Source organism: Notamacropus eugenii, chromosome 6, assembly GCF_028372415.1.
Source record: "Notamacropus eugenii isolate mMacEug1 chromosome 6, mMacEug1.pri_v2, whole genome shotgun sequence".
Taxonomy (NCBI): Eukaryota; Metazoa; Chordata; class Mammalia; order Diprotodontia; family Macropodidae; genus Notamacropus; species Notamacropus eugenii.
The window spans coordinates 297760957-297773603 of record NC_092877.1 but is presented as its reverse complement, the minus strand read 5'-3'; the positions used below and the strand labels follow the sequence as shown (position 1 = coordinate 297773603).

General features: G+C 40.4%; 1 protein-coding gene across 5 annotated transcripts in view; it reads left to right on the top strand.

The window, feature by feature from the left end:
* Window positions 1-2003: 2003 nt before the first annotated feature.
* The window catches only part of C2CD6 (C2 calcium dependent domain containing 6), a 124444-nt gene continuing 113800 nt past the window's right edge, over window positions 2004-12647 (top strand). For 4 of the 5 annotated variants that reach the window (XM_072617255.1, XM_072617256.1, XM_072617254.1 and 1 more), the window contains exon 1: window positions 2005-2682. In XM_072617255.1, coding sequence (XP_072473356.1) covers window positions 2125-2682 — 558 coding nt within the window. In that variant the 5' untranslated portion in view covers window positions 2005-2124. Of the gene's footprint in view, window positions 2683-12647 lie in introns of all 5 variants that reach the window. The other variant, XM_072617258.1, reaches the window with a different exon arrangement.

The window sequence follows — 12647 nt, the reverse complement described above, 5'->3', positions numbered from 1 at the left end:
CTTTTTTTGATCATGGCTTTCAGGTAGTCCCATAATTTTTAAATTCTCTCTCCTGGATCTACTTTCCAGGTCAGTTGTTTTTCCAATGAGATATTTCACATTCTCTTCCATTTTTTCATTCTTTTGGTTTTGTTTTGTGATTTCTTGGTTTCTCATAAAGTCATTGGCCTCCATCTGTTCCATTCTAATTTTGAAAGAACTGTTTTCTTCAGTGAGCTTTTGAACCTCCTTTTCCATTTGTCTAATTCTGCTTTTGAAAGCATTCTTCTCCTCACTGGCTTTTTGAACCTCTTTTGCCAATTGAGTTAGCCTATTTTTCAAGGTGTTATTTTCCTCAGCATTTTTTTGGGTCTCCTTTAGCAAGGTGTTGACCTGCTTTTCATGCTTTTCTTGCATCTCTCTCATTTCTCTTCCCAGTTTTTCCTCCACCTCTCTAACTTGATTTTCAAAATCCTTTTTGAGCTCTTCCATGGCCTGAGCCCACTGAATATTTATTTTGGATGTGTGGGATACAGAAGCCTTGACTTCTGTGTCTTTCCCTGATGGGTAAGCGTTGTTCTTCCTCATCAGAAAGGAAGTGAGGAGATATCTGTTCACCAAGAAAGTAACCTTCTGTGGTCTTATTTTTTTTTTCCCTTTTCTGGGCATTTTCCCAGCCAGTTACTTGACTTCTGAGTGTTCTCTCCACACCCACCACGCCTCCAGATCCGCCCAGCCAGAGTTTGGGTGTCTGAGATTCAAATGCTGCTCCCCAACCTCAGGGCTTTTGGCGGGGGCAGGGCTGCTATTCAGTTGAGATTAAGTTCAGGTGCTCAGGTAGGGGCAGGGCCACCTCACAGGGCCCAGTTCCCTCAGGGGGTTTATGTGGAGACCTTCAACAATGGATCCAAGCTCCTGCCTGCTTTGTTAGCCCCTGTCTGCTGCTGCCTATGCAGCTGCCTCCCGAGGGGGGGGCCTGAGTCATGGGGAACCCCACTCCCCTCTTGATGAGCTGAAAAGACCCTCCCACTGACCTTTGGCACCTGTGGGTAGAGGGACCTGCGAGGCTGCTGGAGATTCTGTCCCTGGAGCCTGCTCAGATCTGCTCCCCTCTGTGCAGCGGCCAAGGCAGGGCTGGGCTGTGCTCCGGGTCCAGGCCGCAATGGACCTTTCGCGTCAGTTTTTCAGGACTCTCTGGAACAGAAATCTCCTCCACTCTGTTGTTCTGTGGCTTCTGCTGCTCCAGAAGTTGTTGGGAGTTCTTCTTTACAGATATTTTATGGGCTGTGGGTTCGGAGCTAGCGTATGTGTGTGTTTCTAATCAGCCATCTTGGCTCCGCCCCTTAAGGGAAAGAATTTTGATGCATTTTTATCCTTTACTGTCTTAACCAATTATATTTGCATTTGTAATATTTATTCCATGTACCATTGTCAATGCCTGAAAATGCTAGTAAGGAAGAAGACAGAACTATTTAACATTATAACATGTTATAAGTCAAATTTAGATACAAACTCAAGGAATAGAATAAAAAAGACCTATGTATATTCTTTAAAAATACTTTACTGAATTAGCTTACATTTAAAATTCAGATTTACTTGTTGGAAAACTGCTTACCGGGTAGGTGTCATGCAGTAGTTTTTTCAGATAATTTAGTTTAACTTCTATTTCAAGGCTGATTGTTTGACAAATTTCCTAAGGAAAGAAGAGGTTCCTTCCCTGTGATGACTTCTGTCCTTCGTACACCACCTACAGACCTAAGGGGTTACCCTGCCACAAGCTTGGCGGTGTAAACGTTTTGTGCAGGGGTGACTTGGGATCTGCTCCATGGAAGAGGACCAGGATGAGGATGGGTTGAGGAGCCTGGGCACTTGGGGTCAGGTGAGATGAATGGCCCATCCCAAGGGCTGGACGAATGCCGACTTAGGTTGGAGGTCGGAGAGCAGCGCACTCTGCAGATGGCCTGCAGCCGGGGCTCTTCCGGGGAGGGGCGGAGGGGGGAGGGCACGGCCCTTCTGGCGCCTGCGCAGTGGTGATTTCCGTGACAGTCTTCGTTTTCACCCCACCCAGTGAGTCATCCGCCCAGGCTCGGGCTCGTGAAGAGGCCAGAGGCCTACTTGCCAGTCCCTTTTTGTGTAGGAATAACCATGCCCATGGCCACAGTGATCCGCAGCCCCAGGGGCAGGGGCTGGAGGGAGGGTTCGGGGAGGGCAAGAAAAGGCCCCCGGGCCAGCCCCTTTCCCGCCGGTCCTGGGAGCTCGAGCTGGCAGCCCCGCCCCCTGCTCGCGACGCTCCTTCCCCCTAGGGAGCATGCCCCGCCCCGCGCCTGCGCAGTGCCGGGGACAACTCGCTCCCCGTCCTTCCCCCGCCCCGCCCCCTTGCACGAGTTCAGTAGCAAAGTGTGGCCCGAGGCACCGCGGTCGGTTGAAGGGGCCGGGGTGGGGGTGGGGGGGTGGGGGTACAGGATGGAGCCCAGCCAGACGGAAAAGAAGGTTTCGGAGCTTAGTGAAAGTCAGCGAAACAAGGTCCACTCGCTCTTCAAAGTCCCCTTTCTCCACAAGGGCGGCGCCGGGGCCGAGGACTATGACGAATCAAGAAACATGGACGACATATCTCAGTCGTCCTCCCTTCGGCATTCGACCTCGTCGCGAATCGATCCTACCAGGGAGGGGAGCAAGGAAGGGGCCGGCCGAAAGCTGTTGAACGTGAGGCGGAGGAGAGCATAGCGTGGCTGCGCCTGGGGAGGGCGGGCGGGATGGTGGGGGGGCGGGGCGGGGCAGGTGGGGGGGAGGGGCAGGTGGGGGCGGGGCGGGGCCTTCCCCTCCCCCGCTGCTCCTCAGGCGGAGCTGGGCTGGCCTGGGGCCCTGGTGGAGAGCGCCGCGAGCCCTGCCCCCTGGGGGTGTGGCGGTTAGGGATGCTTGCTGGGGATGGGACCTGCGGGTGACCCCGGAGCCTGGCAACCATGGCCCTCGCTTTCCCAGAGCCCCCTGTTAGTTTAAGGAGGGGAGGCAGTATTGCAAAGGGTGTGCAAAGGGAGACCAAGATGAGCCTCGGAGGGAGGGCACCAGAATGAAAGGGTTTGTTGCAAAATGGACTTAAGGAAGCGGGTTTGCGGCAGACCAACGAAAGGATCCGCAGTCCGGACCAGGAAGGCGTCGCTGGAAAGCAGAAATGTCCTTTGACTAATGAAATATCCCATGACTTTGTATTGAGTGGTTTGTGGAGGAGGGAGAGGGTGTTGGGGAGCACAGACGCAAAAGCAGAATGAGATTTATTTTCCTAAAACTTTGGCGTGGATAGTTGGAATTTTACCCCAGTGAGCACTTACTGCACTCGGGGTAATGCTTACTGGTTGAACACCCCCCCACCCCCGTTTTTTAGTGATTAGCTGTTCTTACAAATGATAGTGAGAATGGGATGTTCCAGTAAATACATCGGGTTTCACTCTTGACTCATCAGCGACTTCGTTGCCTTCCCAGTAGTGATGGCTTGGATTTAACCACTGTCACCACGTGTAGGAATTTGTGAGAAGGCCGACTGGATTGACATATTAACGTGACCGGAACATTGGTTCATAGTGGGTCATGTACACCCCCTTAGCACGATTGTGTAACTAGATTGGCCAGAGGGATCAAATGAACTCAGATGATTTCTGAATTCCATAATTTTGTTAGAGATATAAAAGTCCCCCTCAAAAGGCCTTCAGCAAATCCTAGCATGGAGGTGTGAGAGACAAGCTTGACACTAATAAGGTATCAAGAAAAGCTTATTTCACCAGAGTTCAGAGGAATTGTATACTTTTGACCAAAGTAGGCTCAACTCTCCTCCCCCCATTTGGAAGGAAGAGCACTGAGTACAGAAGTGAGATGAGGTATATATCAGATCCTCCCACCAGAATCTACATGCCTACCTACAGATCTCCTTGATATGTTCCCTATCTCCCCCCAACATATGATTTGTGCCTAATTTTGTGCTATCTCTCTCTCTCCTGGGCAGAGAAGTTATTTGCAATTAGCTCATTAAGTAAACACAAAGAAGAAAGGCCTTCTCTGGGTTACTCTGGGTCATATTCCCCAACTGGTTCATGCTGGCTTTAGATTTGGTCCCCCTTATCAAGAACTTTGTGGTTTTCTGAAGGTCATTAACTGTCTCTTGATTGGTTGGACCCAAGTGCAAACTGCTAACTTATTATCTGATTTATTCTCAATGACTTCAGCAACTAGCGACTCTCTGATAACTTAACTCTTTGCTGCTATCTCTCACAATCCCTCCTTTTCTTTCAATGTGGATTATGTTTCCACACTTTTCCCCTACTATTTTCTTCAAACTTTTTAATATCAGTTCACATTCCTCATCTGATGGAGACTTTTCTGTGGTTCTTTTTTTAAAATTAATTAATTTTTTTAAAATATTCTACAGTCACTACCAAAAAACTTAGATTTTTGCCCCCCCTACCCCCACCCCTACCCTCCCTCCCCAAGACATCATACAATTCTATATAGGATCTACATATACTTTCCTATTGAATACATTTTCGCTATAGTCATGCTGTGTAGACGAACTAAAATAAATGGAAGAAATCATATAACAAATCAAAACATAATCTGCTACATTCTGCAAATGAATTCCATAGTTCTTTCTCTGAGTGTGGAAGGCATTTTGCCTTAGAAAACCATTGGGAATTATTTTATTTTATTTTTTTAAGTTCTTGCATTATTACGGAGTTCCAAGTCTACCAGAAAAAACTCTCACACGCTGTGGTCATTGCTGGGCACAAAGTTCTCCTGGTTCTGCTCCTTTCACTCAGCATCAGATCGTATAAGTCATTCCAGGCCTCTCTCAAGTCTTCTTGTTCATCATTTCTTATGGCGCAATAGTACTCCATTACATTCATAAACCACAACTTATTCAGCCATTCCTCAATTGTTGGGCATCCCCTTGATTTCCAGTTTTTGGCAACTACAAATAGTGTTGCTATATAAATACTTTTGTGCATGTGGGACCCTTTCCCATTTTTATGATCTCTTGGGGATACAGTCCTAGTAGCAATATTGCTGGGTTCCTGTGGTTCTTTCCACTAAGATCTTAACATTTCTCTCCTTAAAATTTTGTTTCCACTTTTTTAATGCTCCCTTACTTTCTTTCTATATGAATTCTTCCTTTCATCTGTCTCTCATTTAAGTAGGAAGGTGGAGAGGCTAATTGATGCATTGACAAATTATAAGGGGGCAGTTTCCTTCATAAGTACAGAAATAGAGACCCAAAAGAAAAAGGTGAATCAGTGAATTGTCCATTTAGAAGTTTATCTCATACAGCAGTGGGGGGCATCAATTGACATGCACTGCAGGTTGACACAGCCTTAGCAAACTTCTATAATCAAGAAGTTATATTAAATTATTATCAGGTGATAATGTGTATCCACATGTTGGTGAGGAGATGAATCTCTGCATGGTGATTTGGAAATATCTATGTTTTTATCTTAGGAACTGTATTATTACATTAATGATGAATGGGTTAAGAAGCTATTAAGTAAGGGAAAGTTCTTATGATAACTTTAGCAACTATTCCTATAGTCAGAGCTTAAAACAATGGTAAATTGCAATTGTCCTAAATAGCAATAAATATTGACTGGTATCCTTCAGATAAGGCTATCTCAGATTTGATTGAGCTATTATCAAATCAAGTTACATAATTTTTCTGTCCTTTTAAGATACTTCCTTATACCCTCACAATATACCTAAACTATTTGAAGCAGACACAAAGATATCCAGAAGTAGGGACAGGAGGGTTTTGAATAACCCCCATTTGTTCCCAAATCTTATCTGCCTTCCATATTTTCAGTCAAACCTTTATTCATCTTTCCAAATCTCCCAATCCCATTGCTCAGATTATTCAGCTTTCCTTTACATTTTAACCATAAGACAAGATAGCTCATAAGTTATTATTGTTTATTAACATGTACTGCGGTCACATTCCAGTTTGTAAACCAGAGGTTAATGGCTAACCTTACAGTCTGATGGATTTATGTCCTTGTTTCACAAGCTTGTTTACTCTTCCTTAATTATACTTACTTTGGAAGAATAAGATACTTCAGGAATTAAATCTTTTTAGCCAAGATTTCAAATAGAAAATATAACATTATATAGAAAACATCAGCATTATCACTGCTTATTTATAACAAATTATAAGTTTCAAATTATCAAATTTCTATAGAAATACAAATCGAAACACATGTGAAATGCATTTCCAGAAATTATCTTATTACTTTTGGCATTTAGAACCCATTTCAAAGTTACCAGTTATGGGACAGTTACCTGATACTGCACACCTTAAAATCATAAATGCCAAATAACAATATATGTATATTTTAATCATGTATATATATATATACATATACACACATATACAAACATGATCTGCTACATTCAGCAAATGAATTCCATATATATATTTAAGTTCAGTCTGAATAACCTTTCTCCTTTCCTAAAAAGTTTGAAATGTGCTTAAGTTAATATTCTGTCTTTAGCATGGGTAAAAGGGATCTTACTAATTTTGAACCAATGTTAACTAGGTGGGCTTGACTTCCCCTCCAAGCAGGGAACTTGGGAACTTATAACAATTGGAATGAACTCCAATGTAACTTGGGAATTGTAACAATTATAAATCACAATAATAAATATCTTTATCCTGGTCAGTATCCATTCTTAAATTAAATAAAACTTTCTATAACTTTGTCAATTTTCTAATCAGGTTACAAATTTTCATTTCCTCTATACTCTTTAAACATACCCAAATCTTCTGAAGTAATATGGGAAAGGGAGCGGCTGAAAGCACATAGGCCTGTTGCTCCCCCATCTCCCATTTTTATTTATTCATTTTTCTTTTCTACCTTTACTCAGACAACCGTTATTTTCCTTTACATTCCAAATAAAAATAAAATGCCTAACAATTTTGTCTGACTCTGAACCTTAAAAATTAGTAGTTAAATGTCTAACAATTTATATACCAAGAAAGCCACATTTTGTGTCTCCCCCTCTGCAAAATAAAATAAAAATCCCCTTTTTCTTATCCTAAAGTGACCACTTTTTAAAGACCAGAAAAACCTTTTATTATTTTTTTGCCACTTTAACTACATTATCTGGTATCAGATATATTGACTTAATTTAAACATAAAGTACCAACTTTAGCTTCAAAAACTAATTAAACCTAAATTCAAACTCTCAACCCTTCTTCTAGGCTGCCTGCTTGAGAATTTTTTTTCACCTGCTAATCTTCCGCTTCCAGCAGAATTTAATAAATTCTAACCTATCTTTAAACATTAAATTAAGAGTGACACATTTCACCTTTTCACATTTCTAAATATGACTGGAAATACCAATTATCTTTCACTTCTATACCATTACACAAAAATTTCTCCTTTGGATGAGGCATAAAATGGTTAAATGCTGGTTAGCCTGCCTTTCTTTGGTCTGAGGGAAAAAGAAAAATTCCCTCCCTCCCTTTTTTCACCTTTTTTCAAGCCTTCTCTTCACACAATACTCCTGCTCCTTTCATTTCTACCTGCTTAAACTTTCTCACCTTTCCTTCAGACTGGGTTTTGATTAAAGCCCTTTTAAAACTGTGCGTAACTTATTTCTTTCTACTCCTGATCTGACACTTATCCTACACTCTTTTACTTACTATTACTACTTACTTATTATTACTATTATTTACTCTTTTATTACTATATAAACTAAACAGTAAGAATAATTTTTCCATCCCTTTCTCTCCCTCCCTGTCTTTTGCTCCTCTGAAACTGATGTGGGAGGATTGAAGAAGAGAGGTAATGGGAATTTCAAGGACAGTTCTGCTCAGCCTTACTGCCCTTGCTGCCTGACTGGCTAAATTTACAACATTCTTCAGCGTCATCTAAAACACAGACACAGACTTTGATTCACACAGAAACATCAACACAACATATACAGACAGAGCAATACAGATCCAAGAATCAGTTCTTTTGGCCATTTAAAATCCTTATTCTTGAGCAGATGCGCTACCCCAATCTGCTAGCATTTCCCAAGGAATACCCAAAGGATTCTTTATTCCTTTCCCAGCACCATTATCTTAAGAGTGCTCACTTATTCTTCCCCTCTGTCCTGGGAGCATCCTCCCAGTCTTCCCAAGCACACTGCCTTTAAGGTATCTTACAATTTTTCCCTCCCATACTCCAGCTGTCTTCAGCTTATGGCTGGTCCTGACAGCCTCCCTGAGTAGGGAGTGTCCCAGCTATCAAGAACCATCTTGGAGATTTCTCCCTGTCCTCTAGGCCTATAACCCCTCCCTCCCATTTCTTGAATTCACAGATTCCTGGTATTCTGGGGTGTCTGAGTGCACTCATCAGCTTAAGGCCAACCTGAAGTGAATTCCCAGACTGGTATATGGCCAGCAAAGAAGTTACAGCACTGAACTTCACTCCGTCAGTAAAAGACTGACCCAGAGAGCAGGTTCCTGCTCTGGTCTTACTTTTGTCCAATATATCGACTTGCATGTTCAGCCAGCAGCTTTCTCCCTACCCCCCAAAACAAAATTTTTCTGGACTCCCTGCCCATGCTCCAACATCGCAAGTTCAGGTGGAGTAGGTTCAACTTACTGCGACCATTAAACTTAATGGGTGTGCAGGCTTCCCATAGTATCTTAACCTAACCCCATCCAAGGTCTGCGAATTGGTCCCCACGTTGGACGTTGGATGCCAAATTGTTAGAGACACACTTGACACTGATAAGGTATCAAGGAGAATTTATTACAACAGAGTTCAGGGAAATTGAACACCCTTTTTTGGAAAGAAGAGCTCTGAGTACAGAAGCGAGATAAGCTCTAATTACTTCAAGACAGATCCTCCCACCAGCAGATGGATTGGTCCATTCTCCATTAGGTTACCATCTTCTCTACATGCCTACTACATATCTCCTTGATATGTTTCTTCCCCTCAACATATGAATTGTGCCTAATTTTGTACCCATGAGCAACTGATGATTTTCCTCTTACATAGATCTGACTTCATTTGTGTGAAAAGTGTTTTGTAATTGCCTTCATATAGTCCCTGGGTTTGTTTTGGCAGGTAGACTCCCAGATATTTTGTAGTGTCTGTTATAGCTTTAAATGGAATTTCTCTTTCTATCTCTTGCTGTTGGGCTTTGTTAGTAATATATAGAAATGTTGATGATTTGGGGGGTTTGCCAAACTTTGCCAAAGTTGTTTGTTATTTCAAGTAGTTTTTTATTTGACTTTCTGGGATTCTCTAAGTATATCATCATATCATCTGCAAAGACTGATGGCTTAATTTCTTCTTTGTCTATTATAATTCCTTCAATTTCTTTTTATTCTCTTATTGCTACAGCTAACATTTCAAATACTATATGGAATAACAGTGGTGATAATGGACATCCTTGTTTCACCCCTGATCTTATTGGAAATGCATCTGGCTTATACCCATTGCATATAATGCTTGCTGATGATTTTAGGTAGATACTGCTTATTATTTTATGGAAAGTTCCATTTATTCCTATCTTCTCCAGTGTTTTCTATAGGAATGGGTGTTGTATTTTGTCAAAAGCTTTTTCTGCATCTATTGAGATAATCGTGTGGTTTCTGTTAGTTTTGTTGTTGATATGATCAATAATGCTAATAGTTTTCCCGATATTGAACTAGCCCTGCATTCCTGGTATAAATCCTACCTGATCATAATGTATTATTCTCATGATAAATTGCTGTATTATTTTTGTTAATATATTATTTAAAATTTTTGCATCTATATTCATTAGAGAAATTGGTCTATAATTTTCTTTCTCTGGCTCTTCCTGGTTTAGATATCAGAACCATGTTTGTATCATAAAAAGTATTTGGTAAGATTCTTTCTTCACCAGTTTCCCCAAATAGTTTATATAGTTTTGGAATGAACTGTTCTTTAAATGTTTGATAGAATTCATTTGTAAATCTGTCGGGCCCTGAAGATTTTTTCCTAAGGTGTTCATTGATGGCTTGTTCAATTTCTTTTTCTGAGATGGGGTTATTTAAGTATTCAACTTCCTCTTTTCTTAATTTAGGCAATTTATATTTTTTAAAATATTCAACCATCTCATTTAGATTGTTGAATTTATAGACATACAGTTGGGCAAAGTAATTTCTAGTTATTGTTTTAATTTCCTCCTCAATGGAGGTGAGTTCATCCTTTTCATTTTTGATATTGGTAATTTTGTTTTCTTCTTGTTTTAATCGAATTGACCGAAGGTTTCTTAATTTTATTGTTTTTTCATAAAACCAACTCTTAGTTTTATTTTTTGGTTCAATAGTTTTCTTAATTTCAATTTTATTAATCTCTCCTTTGATATTCAGTATTTCTAATTTGGTATTTACTTGGGGATTTTCAATTTGTTCTTTTTCTAGCTTTTTCAGCTGCCTGCCCAATTCATTGATCTCCTCTTTCTCTATTTTATTCATGTAGGCATTCAAAGATATAAAACTACCCCTAACAACTGCTTTTGCAGTATCCCATAAGTTTTGAAGGTTGTCTCGTTATTGTCATTTTCTTGAATGAAGTTGTTGATTGTTTCTGTGATTTATTGTTTAACCCACTTATTCTTTAGGATTTGATTATTTAGTTTCCAATTAATTTTTGGTTTATCTTTCCATGACCTTTTATTACATATAATTTTTATTGCATTATGATCTGAGAAGGATGCATTGACTATCTCTGCCTTTCTGCACTGGATTGTGAGGTTTTTATGCCCTAGTACATAGTCAGTTTTTGTATATGTGCCATGTACCACTGAGGAAAAGGGATATTCCTTTCCATCCCCATTCAGTTTTCTCCAGAGATCTATCATATCTACCTTACCCAGAGTTTTATTCACCTCTTTAACGTCTTCCTTGTTTATTTTGAGGTTAGATTTATCAAGTTCAGAGAGGGGGAGGTTGAGGTCCCTCACTCATATAATTTTGCTCTCTATTTCTTCCTATAACTCCCTTAACTTCTCCTCTAAGAATCTGGATGCTATACCACTTGGAGCATATATGTTTAGTAATGATATTGCTTCGTTGTCTATAGTGCCTTTTTAGCAGTATATAGCTTCCTCCCTTCTCTCTTTGGATTAGATCTATTTCTGTTTTTGCATTGTCTGACATTAGGATTGCTACCCCTGTTTTTTTTACGTTGGCTGAAGCACAATATATTCTGCTACAATGGTTTACCATTACCCTGTGTATATTCCCCGTTTCAAATGTATTTCTTGTAAATAACATATTGTCTGATTATGGTTTTTAATCCATTCTGCAGTCTGTCTGTCTCTGTTTTGTGGGAGTGTTCATTCCATTCACATTCACAGTTATGATTATAATCTGTGTCTTTCCTTCCATCCTCTTTCCCTCCGTTTAGGCTTTTAGTTCTCCCTTCTCTCTTCCTCTCCACAGTAGAGTTTTAATTTTTTAACCACCACCTCCTTCAGTGTTCCCTCCTTTCTTTAGCCCCCCTCCTTTTTACTCTCCTTTTCCTTTACTACTTCTTCCCTCCCTTTTAGCCTCCCCTCCCTTTTCTTCCCCTCCTACTGCCTATAGAGCTAGTTAGATTTTTATACTTGAGTTTGTTGTTCCCTCCTTGAACCAAATCAGATGAGAGTAAATCTCATACGATGCTCATCTCTCTCTCCCCTCATTCCCTCTACTGTAATATATTTTTGTGCCTCTTTCTGTGATATAATTTACCTTTTTCTGCCTCTTCCTTTTCACATCTCCCATTACAATCCCTTTGTATCCTTAAATCACATTTTTATCATCACATCATTTACTTTATACCCACGCCCTTTATCTATGTCTATCCCTTTTATATATCATAATAAATATACAATTCTCCAGATAAACAAGTATCATCTTCCCTTATAGGAATTTAAACAGTTTCCCCATATTGAACAACACAGCTTTTTCCCCCTGTTGACTTTTTTATGCCTCTCTTGAGACTTGTGTTTGAAGATCAAATTTTCTATTGAGCTCTGGCCTTTTCATCTGGAAGGTCTGGAAATCCCTTATTATTTGTCCATCTCCTTGCCTGAAATAGTATGTTCAATTTTTCTGGGTAATTGATCCTTGGTTGTAGTCCTGGCTCCTTTGTCTTACAGAATATCATATTCCAATCTCTCTGATTCTTTAATGTAGGAGCTGCAGGGTCCTGTGTTATCTTGACTGTAGCTCCTCAATATTTGAATTGTTTCTTTCTGGCTGCCTGCAGTATTTTCTTCTTCACTTGATAGTTCTGGAATTTGGCAACGATATTCCTTGCTGTTTTTAGTTTGGGATCCCTTTCAGGAGGTGAATGGTGGATTTCTTCGATGACTATTTTGCCCTCTGGATCTAGAACTCCTGGGCAGTTTTCCTTTATGATTTCTTGGAAGATATTGTCCAGGCTCTTTTTATCATCATGGCTTTTTGGTAGACCAATAATTCTTAGACTTTCTCTCCTGAATCTATTCTCCAGGTCAGTTGTTTTTCCAATTAGATATTTTACAATTTTTTTTTATCTTTTCATTCTTTAGATTCTGTTTGACTGATTCTTGATGTCTCATAGAGTCATTAGCTTCTACTTGCCCAATTCTATTTTTTATCAGATTGTTTTCTTCAGTTAACTTTTCATCTCTTTTTCCAT